The sequence below is a fragment of the Papio anubis genome, chromosome 10 (assembly GCF_008728515.1).
Source record: "Papio anubis isolate 15944 chromosome 10, Panubis1.0, whole genome shotgun sequence".
Lineage (NCBI taxonomy): Eukaryota > Metazoa > Chordata > Mammalia > Primates > Cercopithecidae > Papio > Papio anubis.
Window position 1 is genome coordinate 45004365 of NC_044985.1, and position 17256 is coordinate 45021620.

General features: G+C 37.1%; 1 protein-coding gene across 3 annotated transcripts in view; it reads left to right on the forward strand.

Annotated features, from left to right (window-relative positions):
- The window catches only part of PSMD14 (proteasome 26S subunit, non-ATPase 14), a 110316-nt gene that overhangs the window by 50765 nt on the left and 42295 nt on the right, over nt 1-17256 (forward strand). For all 3 annotated transcript variants that reach the window (XM_003907535.3, XM_017946577.2, XM_021923666.1), the window contains 3 exons: nt 14374-14445; nt 14681-14800; nt 16987-17057. In XM_003907535.3, coding sequence (XP_003907584.1) covers nt 14374-14445; nt 14681-14800; nt 16987-17057 — 263 coding nt within the window. The remainder of the gene's footprint in view (nt 1-14373; nt 14446-14680; nt 14801-16986; nt 17058-17256) is intronic.

Below are 17256 nucleotides of genomic sequence, written 5' to 3' on the forward strand. Positions count from 1 at the left end.
ATGTGATTTCCCGAGATAAATTTATATTTTTAGATATTTTTGGAATGTTGCAGTTCAGTGATGCTATTTATTTTACATTTCTTTTAAGTGACACTTTAGTTCATGTTTAATCAGCAGGTATTTTAATAACATAATACAATTGGCTAAATAATTGATACCAGTTCACACTAAGAGAAAGGTGGAGTAATAGAACTAATAGTGTTAACAAATTTGTTAAAAGGCCTGAGTAGGTAACACTTTGAGGCGTTAGTTTTTATGCTGTTATAATGGCAAATGCCTTTTTTTTTTTTTTTTTTAGCACTTAGTCAACAAGGGCTACCCATGTAAAAGTCATAGGTTTTTATACTAGATCAGAGTTTAGTCTTCCAAATGGAAAAAAAAAAAATCCACCTCATGCCTCAGTTAATTTAACCACATTTAAAATTTGTAAACCAGGATGATAATATCTGTCTTACTAAATGTGGCAGATCAAAACTCATTGTACTGAGGTTTATTTGCCTTTGCGGAATTAATAACAGGTTTTATATCACTGGTTGCTTAGATTTTCATGAATGAATAAAGGCTGATCACACTGCTTGTGCTCAGCTCTTTACCCTACAGTTCTGTTAGATCACTGACTTACAGTTTTAGTCTGTTTAAAGGTGTGAATTTTCCCCCTTTTTATAACAAACTTATTTTCAAGAGTCAGAATTACTTAAGTGATTTCAAAGTTGCTTATAGGAATTTAGTATTGAGGATTTATATAGCAAAAGTAATTATTTCAATTCCTTATTTTTACAAGGGACATGTGCATTTTAGTTTCATATTTTTTACAGAAGTATGTAACTATAAATCATATTCCAAGTTTCAAGTGGTAACATTCATTTAAGTTTTAGCAGCAGACTGTGAAGTTGCAGAATGTTCAGATGTTTCTTATTTACTTTTCTATTGTCAGTGATGTGTGTGCTTATTTTATAGTGGCATTGTGTGAAAGACAGACTATTTATATAGCTTAAGTACCTCTTTGGTTATACTGGTGCCTTGGTTTATTCTAATAGTTATTAAGTGACCTTGAAGTTTAAGTTACATCACATTCAATCTCCAATAAATGACTTCTGTTCTTTTTTTTTAAATGGTGGTGAAATAGTTGTTATAAGGTCAACAAAGTTAACTTGAATAGTTCACATACTACATAAGCTGATAATTTTAGAACTATGCTCTTGATTAAGCACCAGAAAAAAGACTTTTTTTTTCCATTACGGTTTTTTATAGTAGTAGCAGCCTAAGCCAATTTTAAAAATTCAAAAAGTATTTGGAGGCCAGGTTTTCATTTGGTTTATATCATTATATAATTTTTTTAACCTCACTTTACCTAGCATTTCACTGACTTTCTTAAACATAATAATTTCTCAATAAATAAAAGATGATTGAAGGATTGATACTCTGTAAATTTATTCTGGTCTTTTTTAGTCCTATAAATAAGACATGTATAATTTGTCCTCATGTGATCACTTAGTCCATTTTAGTTGAATGTAAATATAAACTAACAATGCAATAGTTACAACTTAAGTCTAACTTGAGAAAACATGTTAACAGTTTCTACTTGTGAAATCTTTAGTTTTTCATTGAAGTCTAGGATTGGAAATATGAGACATAAGCGTTGGGGTAGAGGGACTTGGAAACTTACTTGTGGGTGAGGGATAAAAACCATGTGCTGTCTCCTTTCCACTAGGTAGCTCCTCCCAATCCTGAAACTTTGTGTCTCTGCCCGTTACAACCTCATTAACCTGACCACTCCTACTCGACATTTCCCCTCACTGAAACTCTTGACTCATACGTTTTTCCCCTTAAGTTTTTTCATATTTAAAACAGAGTCTGGCCAGGCACAGTGGTTTATGCCTGTAATCCCAACACTTTCGGAGGCTGAGGCAGGCAGATCATGAGATCAGGAGTTTGAGACCAGTCTGACCAACATGGTGAGACCCCGTGTCTACTAAAGATACCAAAAATTAGCCGGGCTTGGTGGCACATGCCTGTAATCCCAGCTACTTGGGAGGATGAGGCAGAAGAGTCACTTGAATCCGGGAGGCAGAGGTTGCAGTGAGCCAAAATTGTGCCATTGCACTCCAGCCTGGGCGAGAGGGTGAGACTCTGTCTCAAAAAAAATAGAGCCATACCTCAATATCTATATTTGCTCAGGGCATAGCCATCTAGCACATGAAGTATCTTGAAAATCCTTCATATTTGAGACTTCTGTTTCTACAAGGAATTAGTGTCTTATTTTTGTTGTTTATTCAGTTCTTTTTCTGAAGACAGGGCCTTGTTGTGTTGCCCAGGCTGGAATGTGCAGTGACACAATCACAGCTCGCTACAGCCCCAACCTCCTGACCTGAAATAATCTTTCCACCTTAACCTTCTGAGTAGCTGGGAATACAGGCACACACCACCATGTCTGGCTAATCTTTAAAAAAAATTTTGTGGAGATGCTGTCTTACTATGTTTCCCAGGGTGGTCTTCAGCTGCTGGGCTCAAGTGATCCTCCAGCCTTGGCCTCCCAAAGTGCTGGGATTGTAGGTGTGAGCTACTGCACCCAGCCCTATTCTAATATACAACAAATTTTGGGATTATAGGTGTGAGCCACCGTGCCTGGCCCTACTCAGTTCTTTAAAATACATTAATACTAAGAATATAATTTTATATTCTTATATATATGCATCCATAATTTAATTCTTTGGACTGGTAATATATTTGAGAACTGTGCTTGCCTGCTTTTTATTTTTCTATCATTTGTATGCCGTGACTTTTAAAAAGTCTCAAATGCTTTGTGTGACTTAAATTTCCCATAGCTTTTAATAAAAAGTTATTTTTTTAGGGCAAAGACTTTTTTTTAATTGGACTTGGAAAAAGGCATATTAATTTTTATATTAGTATCTATACAGTGTATAGTGCATTTTGCTCTCTATAGCCCACTGTGCCCATCTAGACTTCAGGAAATATGGGGAGACACTGAAGTGTTCCCTGTTCTCAGTGAGCATACTAACTACTTTTGAATAGGAAGGACATCTCAAGTTTTCTTTCCATTTTCTTTAATAGGAAATGGCTCCAGGAGGCAAAAACTTCTAAAATTATAAACAATGAAAGTGAACTAAGCTCCTAGAATAAAAGTAGATTGGGGCATCTGAAAATGGGATGGCGTACTCTACTGGAAAGTATATTACTAGTGTCAGAAGTTGCATTTTAGCTCTGATTATAATACTTTTAAGCCTTGTGGTATATGTTGATGCATATTTTGACTACCTCACAAGCTTCTCGAAGCTTTTGTTTAACCACGCAGTTTGTGGCAGCACAAGTATTATTTGTAGTTTGGGATTGGTATCTATCACACATTTGAAAAAAAAAAAAAAAGGTGTGTTTTTCCAGAGCCTGAAAAATTCCAGATTTTCTCTGATAGGACTATGTGGCTCATGGAATGATTTAGAAAACTTAAGGTTAAACAAAGATAAACAGCTTTTATTACACCCTGTAACATATATATGTGTGTGTGTGTGTGTGTATATATATGTGTGTGTGTGTATATATATATATATATATTTTTTTTTTTTTTTTTTTTTGAGACAAGGCTTCACTGTGTCCCAGACTGGAGTGCAGTGGTGAGATCATGGCTCACTGCAGCCTTGACCTGGGCTCAAGTGATCCTCCACCTCAGCCTCCCAAGTAGCTGGGACTACAGGCATGTGTCACTATGCCTGGCTGAGCCTTTCATATTGTTTTTTGTTTTTTCCACCCGCTCTGTCACCAAGGCTAGAGTGCAGTGGCATGATTTTGGCTCACTGCAACCTCTGCCTCCTGTGTTCAAGCGATTCTCCTGCCTCAACCTCTGAGTAGCTGGGATTACAGGCACCTGCCACCATGCCTGGCTAATTTTTGTATTTTCAGTAGAGGTGGGGTTTCACCATGTTGGCCAGGCTGGTTTCGAACTCCTGACCTCAGGTGATCCGCCCACCTTAGCCTCCCAAAGTGCTGGGATTACAAGCGTGAGCTACTGTGCCCAGCCCTATTCTAATATACAACAAATTTTGGGGGTTAGGGTGGATACACAGTATATTCCAAACTTACTTGCCTAGGAGTGAACTCTTTGGATGTTATTTTCTTGCCACTCATTTCTCAAAAATGAATATTTAAAAAATCTCTGCCCACACTGCAGAATAACAAATAATTGATGAAACTTGGTGATATATTGAATATAAGGACTGAAGGAGAAAGTCAACAAAAATTTTGCCTAGATTCATAGTTTGAGACTCAATGTATTAATTAGAATAAGTTGGCAAGTTAGTTTGTAGAGAAACATGGTTGAGTTTGAATTTTGAAGGCCTTGAATTTGAGATTTCTCCCTTGGGAAAGAATGTGATCATAGTAAATTAGGAAGGAACCTTTAAAAATCATGTAATTTTTTTTTTTTTTTTTTTTTTTTTTGGAGTCTCTCTCTGTCACCAGGCTGTAGTGCAGTGGCACGATCTCAGCTCACTGCAACCTCTGCCTCCTGGGTTCAAGTGATTCTCGTGCCTCAACTTCCCAAGTAGGTGGGGTTACAGGCATGCACCACCACACTCAGCTAATTTTTGTATTTTTAGTAGAGACAGGGTTTCACCATGTTGGCCAGGATAGTCTCGATCTCCTGACCTCATGATCCGCGCCCCCCTCGGCCTCCCAAAAAAATCATCTGATTTAATCAGTCATTGAATGTGTAAGCTTTTTCTGTAATACTTTTACCAATTTGAACACCTGTGTTTGATTAACTCCAAATATATGGGTAGCTTATTAACTTAAACTCTTCTTTAGATAGTTTGGACCAATACAAAATTTGTGTGTGTGTGTGTGTGTGTGGTTTTTTTTTTTTTTGAGACGGAGTCTTGCTCTGTTGCCCAGGCTGGAGTGCAGTGGCGTGATCTCAGCTAACTGCAAGCTCCGCCTCCCAGGTTCCTGCCATTCTCCTGCCTCAGCCTCCCGAGTAGCTAGGACTACAGGCGCCTGCCACCACGCCCGGCTAATTTTTTTGTATTTTTAGTAGAGACGAGGTTTCACCGTGTTAGCCAGGATGGTCTCCATCTCCTGACTTTGTGATCCGCCCGCCTTGGCCTCCCAAAGTGCTGGGATTACAGGTGTGAGCCACCATGCCTGGCCCAAAATTTTTCTTAAGTTGAACCCAAATTCACTGTCCTATAGCTTCTTCCAATTAGCTCATAGTTCTGCATAAAATGTAGTCTGAATCAGTAGTTCACACACTTTAGCATCATAATCACCTGGAGGGCTTTTTAAAAACCCACATGTCTGGGCTCTGCCTCCAGAGTTTCTGATTCAGTAAGAATGTGCATTGCTAACCAGTTCACAGGCGATGCTGACTGTGAAGGGTTCAGAGACTACACTTTGAGAACTGTTAGTCTAAACTTTGTCTATCTGACAGCTTTTCAGATTTTAAAGAGAGGTGTTTTGTACCTTGGGTCTTCTGTTTCCCAGACTTTATCAAGTTCTTTTGAACATTTCCTAGATATCATGCATGATTTGAAGTCACATTCCTGTCCTGGGTAGCTCAGATTTTGAGAGTGAAGAACTCTCTGAAGTGGAATCTCTAAAGAGCCAAGACTTGCCCCAAAAAAGCTGTATCCTTCAGTGCCTAAAATACTTTGCATGTGTAAACATAAGCCTAGCTGGTTGTTGCATGGGTTAATCTGTAATTTACCTCTTGTTTTTGTAGCCTCCAAGAAAGGAGAGAAATCTGCCTCCATGTGAATGTACTTGGTAGCCAGGCTCCTTTCTCTTAGCTTTTTTTTTTTTTTTTTCCTCCCCAGGTTTGTTGAGGTATAATTGACAAAATTATATGATCTTAAGGTATACAATGTGGTGATTTGATATACATGTATTTAATGATGTGATTATCACAATCAAGTTAGTTTACATGTGTCACTTCATTCGATCCTCTGAATTTATTCATCTTATAATGAAGTTTGTACCCTTCAACCCACATCTCCCCTTTTCCCCACACCCCTGGCTAATGGTAACCACCATTCTACTCTCAGTTTCTATGAGTTCAACTTTTTTAGATTGCACGTATACATGAAGTATGTGTTTTTCTCGGTCTTGCTTATTTCATTTAGCACAATGCTTTTGAGGTTCACCCATGTTGTCACAAATGGCAGGGTTTTCTTTTATGGTTGAATAATATTCCATTTGTGTGTGTATGTGTGTATGTGTGTGTGTGTGTGTGTGCATCACAGGTTCTTTATCAATTCGTCCATTGACAGACACTTAGATTGTTTCCACATCCTAGCTATTCTGAGTAATGCTGCAGTGAGCAAGAGACTGCAGATATCTTTGTATGGTGTTGATTTCATTTCCTTTGGGTATCCAAAAGAGGAATTGCTGGTCATATGGTAGTTCTGCTTTAATTTTTTGGTGAACTTCCATACTGTTTCCATCATGGCCATCTCCACTTATGTTCCCACCAACAGTGTATGAGGTTCCCTTCTGTCTATAACATCACCTTTTTCAAGTTAGAGGAGGGTTCCTTCAAGATTGTAAATTAAAATATTCAGTGTAGGAGTAGGTTAGAGTTCTTTTAACTTAAGGTTATATTACTGGTTAAAATGGCTAGAGTCATCAGATATCTCAGAGAAGGAGACTTTCAACAATATTCTTTAATTATAGGTTAAGTTCCTAGGTTTATTTGCCTTATTAAAAGAACTATCATGAACACTCTGGTTTCTGCAAACATCTCTGCTTATTTACTTAAATAATGTCTAGGAGTGAAAAAGTAGGTCAAAAAGTTCGTGCAGTTGAAAGGCTCTCGATATACCTTGCCCAGTTGCTTTTCTGATAGACTATCCCATTTTACATTCCCATCAACAATGCTGATAGTGTTTCTTTTATTATACCTTTTCTAAAATTGGGCTTTGTAAAGCTTGTTTGGTAGACAGACAAACCCCCACAATATCTTAATGTGTTAACTGGCACTTCTTTAATTAAAGAAGATCAACTAGGGAGCTTGAACATTTTTCATATTTCTCCCCTCCCCTCCCCCGCCTCCCCTTCCCCTCCACTCCCTCAGAGTCTCACTCTGTCACCCAGGCTGGAGTGCAGTGGTGTGATCTCAGCTCACTGCAACCTCTGCCTCCTGGGTTCAAGCGATTCTCCTGCCTCACGCTGCTGAGTAGTTGGGATTACAAGTACATGCCACCATGCCTGGCTAATTTTTTGTATTTTTAGTAGAGACAGGGTTCCACCATGTTAGCCAGGATGGTCTCCATCTCCTGACCTCATGATCCGCCCGCCTTGGCCTCCCATAATGCTAGGATTATAGGCATGAGCCACGGCGCCTGGCCTTCATATTTATTTCATCACGTTTTCTGATGTAATTAGTCTCTTTATTATTCTTTGCCCATGCTTCCATTATGGTTTTAGTATTTTTAATTTGCTTGTGTACTGACTTTTAGTCATAAATGGGAAAACTATTTTTTCAGGGTGTTTTGTTTTAAATTCTTTAAGTATTTAGAAATTTAGATTATGTTGGCAATTTTATGTTCCTTTATTTGTTCAGTTGGGTTTGTACCTAAAATGTGCTTCTTCACCCAGATCAAATAGATATTCACCAATATTTTTGGCATAGCATTTGTTACACTTTAATTTTTTAAGAAAACATGTAACTCTTTAATCCATCTGGGTGGTGGTATAACATGATATAGGGAAGGAAATTTAGTTTTAAATGCTTCCAGTACTAAGAAAAAATGAAAAATTAAAATAGAATATGTTCAATTCTATGGTGATAACTTTGAAATCTAAATGAAATGAAGCTTTCTGCAACACTATAATAGTTCATCTGGCCTCAAGATATAGATAACCTGAATTTATCAATACAACTGAAAAGGTTATAACACTTAGCCACAGAACAGCCTCAAAGCCAAATGTTTTAATAATGAACACTTCCAAAATTGAAAAACATGGATAGATTTTTTATTCACATACATTTTATTGGAACATAGAAAATGGAAAACTTTGTAATTGGGAAACTTGTAAATTTTTCAGTTTGTTTTGTAACTAATATAATGATATCAAAACCTGGCAATTTTCACACACAAAAAATGCCAGAGCAATCTCACTTATGAGAAAAAAAAAATCAATGAACAAATAGTAAAGAAAACATGAACAATTAATCTAGAAGTACAAAGATGATTTAATAGTGGGAAATATTAATGTAATACACCACTGAAGAAAGGTAAGGCGAATGAACTGGTAGCCATTGTGGCTTCTTTTAAACAAAAAATGTTGGTATCTCATTGACAAATTTTGCTCAGTCTTTTTGTTTTAATTGTTACTTGTAAGCAGCATACACATGAATTTCCATTTTAAACCCATTATGAGAGGCTTTTATCTTTTAACAAGGGACTTTAATCCATTTATATGTTTTCATAACCAATATATTTGATCTTACCTTATGTTGCTTGGTATTTTTGTTTTTCTTCTTTCTTGATTTCCTTCTGTTGTTTTACTGTCAGTATTGTGTTTGGTTTTTCTTCCCCAGTGACTTACTAATGTGTACATAGCTTTTTAATTTTAGTTTAAAAATTTTTTCGAGACAGGGTCTCACTCAGTTGCCCAGGCTGGAGTGCAGTGGTCAACCATGGCTCACTGCAGCCTCAGCCTTTCGGGTTTTAGCCATCCTCCCACTCAGTCTCCTGAGTAGCTGGGATTACATGCTTTTTAATTTTTACAGTGGTTAAAGTTGTTCAAAAAACTAATTTATGTTTCTAGAATAATAAAAGTCAACACTTACATCTGTATTTTCTCCTATTATATAAGATAGAGCATATTGTGTACTTCATTTCTCCCTCCTGCCTGTATAGTTACCTGGATAATGGGGAGTTTGGATCCTGATTACATTATTTGTATCTGTATCTTTTTAACTGCATTCACTGGTTGTAACAGATTTCTTTATATGATGACTCTTCCATTTTTTAGCCTTTAATTTTTATTTGAGGAATGGGATGCTCAAGTGGATCTTTTATTCAAGAAGCTCTTTCAGGGAAGATATATGAAATCCTATTTTCTGAGCCCTTATATATTTAGTAATATATTTGTGGGCCTTTGGATGTTTTTAAAAAATTGAATATAAAATTCTTACTTTCGGCTGGGCGCGGTGGCTCAAGCCTGTAATCCCAGCACTTTGGGAGGCCGAGACGGGCGGATCACGAGGTCAGAAGATCGAGACCATCCTGGCTAACACGGTGAAACCTCGTCTCTATTAAGAAATACAAAAAAAAACTAGCCGGGCGAGGTGGCGGGCGCCTGTAGTCCCAGCTACTCGGGAGGCTGAGGCCGGAGAATGGCGTGAACCCGGGAGGCGGAGCTTGCAGTGAGCTGAGATCCGGCCACTGCACTCCAGCCTGGGCAACAGAGCGAGACTCCGTCTCAAAAAAAAAAAAAAAAAAAAAAAAAATTCTTACTTTCAGTTTTTTACCTAAAACTTTGAAGATTTGCTTCATTGTTTTCTGCCATCTAATGTTGCAAATAAATCCAAAGTCAACCTGTGTTGCATTTGTTTCCCAGCAGGCTGTTTGGTTTCTCTACTCATATGGTTTTAGACATTTTACTTAAAGTAATTGAGATTTAGCTAAGATTTTTCAAGATACAGGTTTTTTTTCATTGCTTATTGCCTCACATATGACGGTCCCAAAAGTGAACTTTTTTTTTTTAATTCAAGAAAATTTTCTTCAGCTTTGCCTTTGCTTGTTGTTTCTGTTTATTTTATCCTTAGAAACAACTGTATTTTTTAGCTTTGAGCTCTTGTCTGTCCTGTAATTCAGGTGTCCCCATATGAGTCTGTGACCATAGAAAACGGGCCACACAGAAAGAGGTGAGCGGCAGGCAAGTGAGCATTACTGCCTGAGCTCCACCTCCCGTCAGATTAGTGGCGGCTTTAGATTCTCATAGGAGCACAAACCCTATTTTGAACACCCATGTGAAGGATCTAGGTTGCATGCTCCATCTATAATGCCGGATGATCTGAGATGGAACAGTTTCATTTCAAAACCATCCTTCCCAACCCAAAACTCGAAAAGTGGTCTTCCATGAAACCAGTCCCTGGCACCAAAAGGTTGGGGACTGCTGCCCTAATTTTATTGTATTTCTAAAAGTTTTCATCTCTAACTTTTTACTGTACATTTTGGGACATCTAGACATTTATATTGTATATAACTGAATTAAATTTGTTATAATGCTTTTACCCTTGTTTCTCTTAGTGTGATTTTAATTCTTAATTATTTTTCATCTTTTTATCTTGTTCTGTCCTTCAGCTTTCCGTTTCAAAGATAAGGAACTTCTATTTTACTGATGTCAAATAGTTTTCTAAAATTTTGTTCACGATTCCTATATTTAGGTGACTTTTCTTTTTGAATCACCAGAATACTGCCCCCCAGGAGTGTTTGCCAAAAGATAATGTAGTTAGATGGTCCACAGCCCCACATTTTTCTCATCTTGGGAGCTAATTGGGTCATCCTTGATCTGTAGCTGTGAAACGGGAAAAGTTCCCTTGTCCCCTTCACAGGGCGTTCAATTGGGATGTAGCTCGCTTCTTCAGTGCTCCACTGCTCACACCTCTAGGGGAGCATACAGACAGGCAGGCTGTGGGGCTCTGACCCCCAGCAGTGTCTAGGATTGAATATTTACAGCTGAAGCCCCAGTGGGTGTGTGTTACAGGGTGCTCTTTTAGTTTAGCCATCCATAGGTGGCTTGTGTTAGACAGCTCAGTTAGACCCCCTGCCTTACTGCAAGGACAGAGGCCTTTCTGTATCTGGGAATTCTTGCCTTGGTGTACTGGAAGAATCCGATCACATGTGGGCTTGGAGAATGAATGCAAGGTTTTACTGAGTGGAAGTAGCGCTCAGCAGATGGGGGAGCCAGAGGGAGATGGTTTTCACCTGGAGTCAAGCTGCTGTCCTCTGACTGCCTTGGCCAACTCTGCTTCATTCTGCTGGTTGATGGCCTGCTTGCATGCTGGTTTGCTCCTACCCCGGTGGTTTCTCTCCACATCCAGCCATCCGTGTGTTCCTCTGCTGATGTGCTCCTCTCTCATGTTCAGCCACCGGTGTCTTCTTCTGCTGATGTGTTCTGTTCCTCTCAACGTCCAGCCACTTGTGTCTTTGACTGCTTGGGTCTTGGAGTTTTAATAGACACAGGATGGGGGAGTGGCAGGCCAGGGTGGTCTTGGAAATGCAACATTTGGGCAGGAAAACAAAAATGCCTGTCTTCACCTAGGTCCATGGGCGCAAGCCCGGTGGTGGTGCCCTAGCCAGGGGCCACACCCTCCTCTACCCAGCCCTGCCCTGGCTCCCCTCCCCCCATATCAGCTGTTCATGTTCTTACGTACTTCTCTGAGCTCAGTTTTGAGTCTTTAATGGGGTTTTCTTCTGTTGCCTGGTTTTTGCTATTCTGAACAGGTGAGCATGTAGGAAAACAACAGCCTTAGTCACTGCTAGCCAAGGTCTTTAGTATCTGTCCCATTGACAGTGTATTATATGCGATTTCTCTCTCTCTCTGGCATCATTTCACCGCTACCAACCTTTATCTAGTTCTTGCCAACAGTAGTGAAAGGGGCAGCAGTAAGTATCACTGGCTGCTGTTTTAAAAACAGCACTCATGGCTGGGTGCGGTGGCTCACGCCTGTGATGCTCGCACTTTGGGAGACTAAGGTGGGTGGATTGCCTGAGCTCAGGAGTTCAAGACCAGCCTGGGCAACACGGTGAAACCCCGTCCCTACTAAAATACAAAAAATTTGCTGGGCATGGCGACGTGCCCCTTGTAATCCCAGCGCCTCAGGAGGCTGAGAGAGGAGAGATGCTGGAACCCCGGAGGCAGTAGTTGCAGTGAGCCGAGATTGCGCCATTGCACTCCAGCCTGAGCGACAGAGCGAGACTCTGTCTAAAAAAAACAAAAATAAAACAGCACTCATACAATAAACAGCTGCATAGTCTTCTCTTAGTACATGGCTTTCTTGTTTACTATGTTTCTGAATCAGAAGAAAATCCATTGTGAGTTAGTATGTTTCTGAATTAGAAGAAAGGCCACTGACATGTGGCTTGCTTCCTGTCTCTCAAGGTAACTAGCTGGTATTTCTCTTTTCTGTTCCATTGGCTTGCAGTAGCACCTTAATTTATTCATTCATTCTTTCAATCAGTACTTAAGTTCTTACTACGGCCGAGGTACTTTTCTAGGTACTGGTTATATATATAATATTAAACGAAATAGTGTTTCTTCCTTCTTTGGTGGCAGAAATAGTTTCTGGATTCTGTCAGTAACGCATTTTGGTGATGGTGTGATGTTTTATTTCCCTTTTTTTCTAAAAAAAAAAAATATTTTCGGGCAAGTTGAGAAAGGCTGTATTAAAGCTACAGTCAAGATACCAGTTTAACTTCTTTCTCCATATGCAATGTATAAGGTTGCTCTGGATCTAGGAATAATTTTATGAATACAGTGTTCGTTAACCTATTTTTCTAGTTTTATTTTATTTTAAATTGGCAAATAATTATATATATTGGTAGGGGTAATGTTTTGATAAATATGTATGTTGTGGAATGATCACATAAGGCTAACATATCCATCACCTCAATATTTATAATTTCTTTGTGCTGAGAACATTTGAAGTCATCTTTTAACTATTTTGAAATATACATTATTATTAACTATAGTCACCAGGCTATGCAGTAGATCACAAGAATCAATTCCTTCTGTTTAACTGAAATCTTACTATTATCCTAACCTTTTAAGGCTACTACTACTTCCCCTAAACCTCTCATCACAACTAATTTATTGTTGTCCTCACCTTTTCGTTAATCTTTCTTAACTTTCTAAGTGAAATGAGTAAAATTATTATACCACTAAAATTAGGTTTGTATGATGACTTCAGCAAGATGCCTTGGCCTGATATTACTTTACTTTAGCAGAGTTTTCATTCTGAAGGAGATCTTAGCTATTTGAAAAATAAGCAATAAAACTGCATTAGGTGATAATAGATGAAGAATTTGGTCAGTTTCCAACTTTATTGCCTGGCATTTATGATGAAAATTAAATTTGAGGGACTTGATTTTTTCCACCACTTTGAACAGAAGTAAATAAAAAAACAAAATTATTTTATTTAGAGAAAACTCATTCTAGAACCTTTTATACTTAATGCTTCCAGTAAATATTATGAACTTTTGAAACAATATAAAGTAATAGAATTTAACACACACACACACACACAAAAGCACGAGGTACACATAGACCTATAAGTATGGATGGAATGTAAAGCGATTGTTTACTTTCAGTATGTAAAAGTGTAAATGGGAGAGAGAACATAGCTTACAATTTGGATAAGGTAACATGTTGTTTACCTAATTTGTAATAGGGTTACTGTCAGGGAAAGGGAACTTTAAGCAAAACAGGACCTGGCAATTATGTCATATCTCCTTTTAATTTCCTAGATTGTTCAATATTAAAAAACAAGAAGCTTTCTATGTGCACTAATTGTGGGGCAGAATCACATTTATAAGACTGTAGGCCTCTTGAGGGTAAGAACTATATGTCAGTTACCTTGTGCAGCTGAATGTTATAGTCAAGAGAAGTTTGCTTCCTTTCAGGAAGAAGATAGAATCCTTAGAGGAGAAACATAGTGTCTTCCTTAGCCTGTAATAAGATTGGTAGTAATACTTGTTTTAAAGATAGTGGTTAGGATTTTGGAAGTATTTTCACGTCAGCTATACCTGTCTCAACTGGTTTGTTCACACCTGGGGCAATTGTGTTAAATTTGTTGTTGTATAGGGGGAGGGGAACAGCTTCATTAGGTGACGTGCAGAGGATGTTGTTCACAGCTCTTTCACCCAGGGATTAGAAGTCTTCTTTCCCCTTCTCCTCCACTGTAGCGATGAATTTGCAGAGGAATCCCATAGCCTTAATCTATTAATACATGCTGTCTTTAGCTGAAAATCAAGAAGCTCAGAGAATTTGCTGTTTGATGTTGATGCTTTAGTTAATTGTGCTAGTCCAACAGCATTTCACATATACACACTGTGGTAACAAACGTGGCTGATTGGTAAATTATAGCCATTTTGTAGCCAAGGTAGATTGGCATTGCCGAAAGACTTAAACTTTGTGTCCATTAGACCCTTGGCTTAGTATTAAGTTTTACCTCTTTTCTACAGGTTTGATATTTGCAAATGTGTTTTGATTGTGTCGTAGCCAAATAAAAGGGTACTTGACATGTTTTTCAAAACTATTTTAAAAATATCAAGTTTATACCACATGTAACTTGAATTTTAAACTCATAAACTCTCTGTGTGTGTTTGTAATAATTGATGTATTTGTTTCTAGGGGCCACCTACAGATGCTCCTGCAGTGGACACAGCAGAACAAGTCTATATCTCTTCCCTGGCACTGTTAAAAGTAAGTAGTGAATGTAGTTACTTGCTTTAGAGAACTCTTTTGCTTTCATTTGGAGTATTTGCTTTGGAGTATTTGTCACCTTAATCCTCTCAGGCATAAATAAGCTATTGTTTTAGCTACATTTATAAAAAGAGTTTTTTATTTTCGCTGAAACAAAATTTGGTTTTTGTTTTATAAAGAGGAACCAGAGACCTTAACGAACTTTGCTTGTATCCCCATCTCTTCCTTTCTACAGATGTTAAAACATGGCCGTGCTGGAGTTCCAATGGAAGTTATGGGTTTGATGCTTGGAGAATTTGTTGATGATTATACCGTCAGAGTGATTGATGTGTTTGCTATGCCACAGTCAGGAACAGTGAGTACTTTTATGGTTGCCTGCTGCAAGTAAATGTGTTTCTTTTCATTTTTCTTTTCCTATGCAAACTAACTCATCATATTACATTTTCTCTTTCCAATAGGAAAAATTAATTGTAAGCTTGATAGAAATTTTAGATTGTATTGAATGAAATCATTAATCTTTGAAACACAGCATAACTTCTTATAGGTCTACAAACTGAATGATGCTAATGCTAAATTTTCTCATGCCTTCAGCTTAAACTGGTAAAATACTGGATTTAAAAGTTACTTACCCTATAATAGCAGAGTGTTAGTTTCATTTCGAACCAAGTTTTCAAAAGATTTGAGATTCTCTTATTTAGATTTTCAACTCACATGCACTAGTTCTTATGTCTTGTTCCCATTGTTTTGAAATATGTCATTTAAAAAATGTTCTATATGGTGATGAATGACTTTTAAGCTTTTTTTATTTAAAATGTTAAGTTAAAAAACAAACAAACACACACAAAAAACAATAGCAAACCTGAGTATTTTTGCCCAGGTATGGTATTTTGTTTATATGCACCGTACTCCATACAAATTACCTGTATAGAATACATTATTCTTTCTAGAGATTTTTGTTTTGTTTTGCCTTTTTGTTTGATCAACTTGTGTTGATAGATGTGCATTTTGACTGAAAGAAAATAGCAAAAAACAATAACCATTCCATCTACCTTCCAAAAACATAACACATATATCCTTCTCACCTGTTTGTTTAGAAAAATATGCATGCATTTTTCCAAGGGATATTTCTTCTTTGCTAGGCAATATTTCTCTTACTGAGCCTTGTAAAAGAAGGATTAAAGAAATTGTGTTATAAAGCTGTTTGTTCTGTTCGAGGCTCTGTAAGTTTACTTTGATAAGGTAGATGCTAGAGAACAAATTACAATTTCAAGTACTGTAACATATATATATAGTATGTATATTAAAAATAAGCATTTAAAATAGAATATTTGCTACAGAATGCAATATATTTATAAATGTAAGGTTTTCTCTAAATAGATGAATTTGTTGAGGGAAACTAATTTGGATCTACTGATTTTATCCATCTCGATATCCATTATATTTATTTTATACATTTGGAAATAGAGAAACACTCTACATGTTAACTAAAGGTTTAGATTTAAATCTTAGACTATTTATTACGTGTCTCTATCTTTTTATATTTGGCTACATGAAATACATAAAACTGACATATATGTTATGGGTACTTACGTAGATATCCATTATAATACATCGTTCTTAGGCTTTAATATCATTACTTCCATGTAAATGCTTGTTTGACAATGTAAAATAAAAGATTTTGATCCCTATATTAACTCTAATTCTATTTCCTAGTGTCATAGAATTAGAAAGTTTTCCTTCTGACCCCAGAGTCAGTAAACTTTTTCTATAAAGACATATGTCTCTGTTGCATATTCTTCTTTTTTTTAAAGACAGTCCTTTTAAAGTATATATATGAAAAGAAAGAAAAAACCCGAAAACATTCTTAGCCTATAAGCAGCAGATTGCATACCCCTGTTCTTGAGGATGTACTCTCTGTTGGAATTCAATATGCGTACTGTTTGTTTTGGTGGGAAGGAAGTGCTTATGTTAACTAGTTTCTTTAAGTACATTTGATTTAGATTCCTGAGGTTAGAAGAAAGCCCTGGGAGCTTTAAAGACAATACTCTATAGCCAGAGAGATGATCTGAACCTTTTAATTCTTCCATGTTCAAATATTTTATTTTGGTTGAACTAGCAAAATAATGCTGTACGTAAGAGACTTGAGGCTGTTTCATTATGATAGCTGAATATTTGTAGAACTTTGGATGAGGCTCATTTTAGTTATCAGTTATGATAAGATGGCATTAGGAAGTATGCTTGCCTAGATAGGTCTAACCAACAGCTATGGTTGATTCAATTGTTTTTGTATTTCTGGTAAACATATACATAGCAATGGCCATTATATTCTTAAGAACCCTGAAAGTTGGCTTAACTCATTAGCCAACAGCAGTTTGTTAGTTGATTGGTATGAGGTTTATAATTGAATGACTTGAGTAGGTATCAAATGTAGGTATCAAAACCTATAAAATGATTTTGGCAACCCCAAATAATATACATAGGGAAGCTTTTTTTTTTTCCAAATTTACAAAAATTAATAATTTTTATTTCTTTCTAAATCAGGGTGTAAGTGTGGAGGCAGTTGATCCAGTGTTCCAAGCTAAAATGTTGGATATGTTGAAGCAGACAGGAAGGTAAGCATTTTAAGTGATCAGCTAAAGAAATAATGGGAAATATTTATAGAAACATACCTCAAAGTTATAGATGTTTATCAGTATCATTTCTAGAAAAAGAGGTCACATAGTTGACATGAAAGTATCTGTAAATATCGGTGCCATGCACCGCCTGTCTAGTATGTCTTCCCTTTAGAACCAAAGAAATTTGCCCATCAGA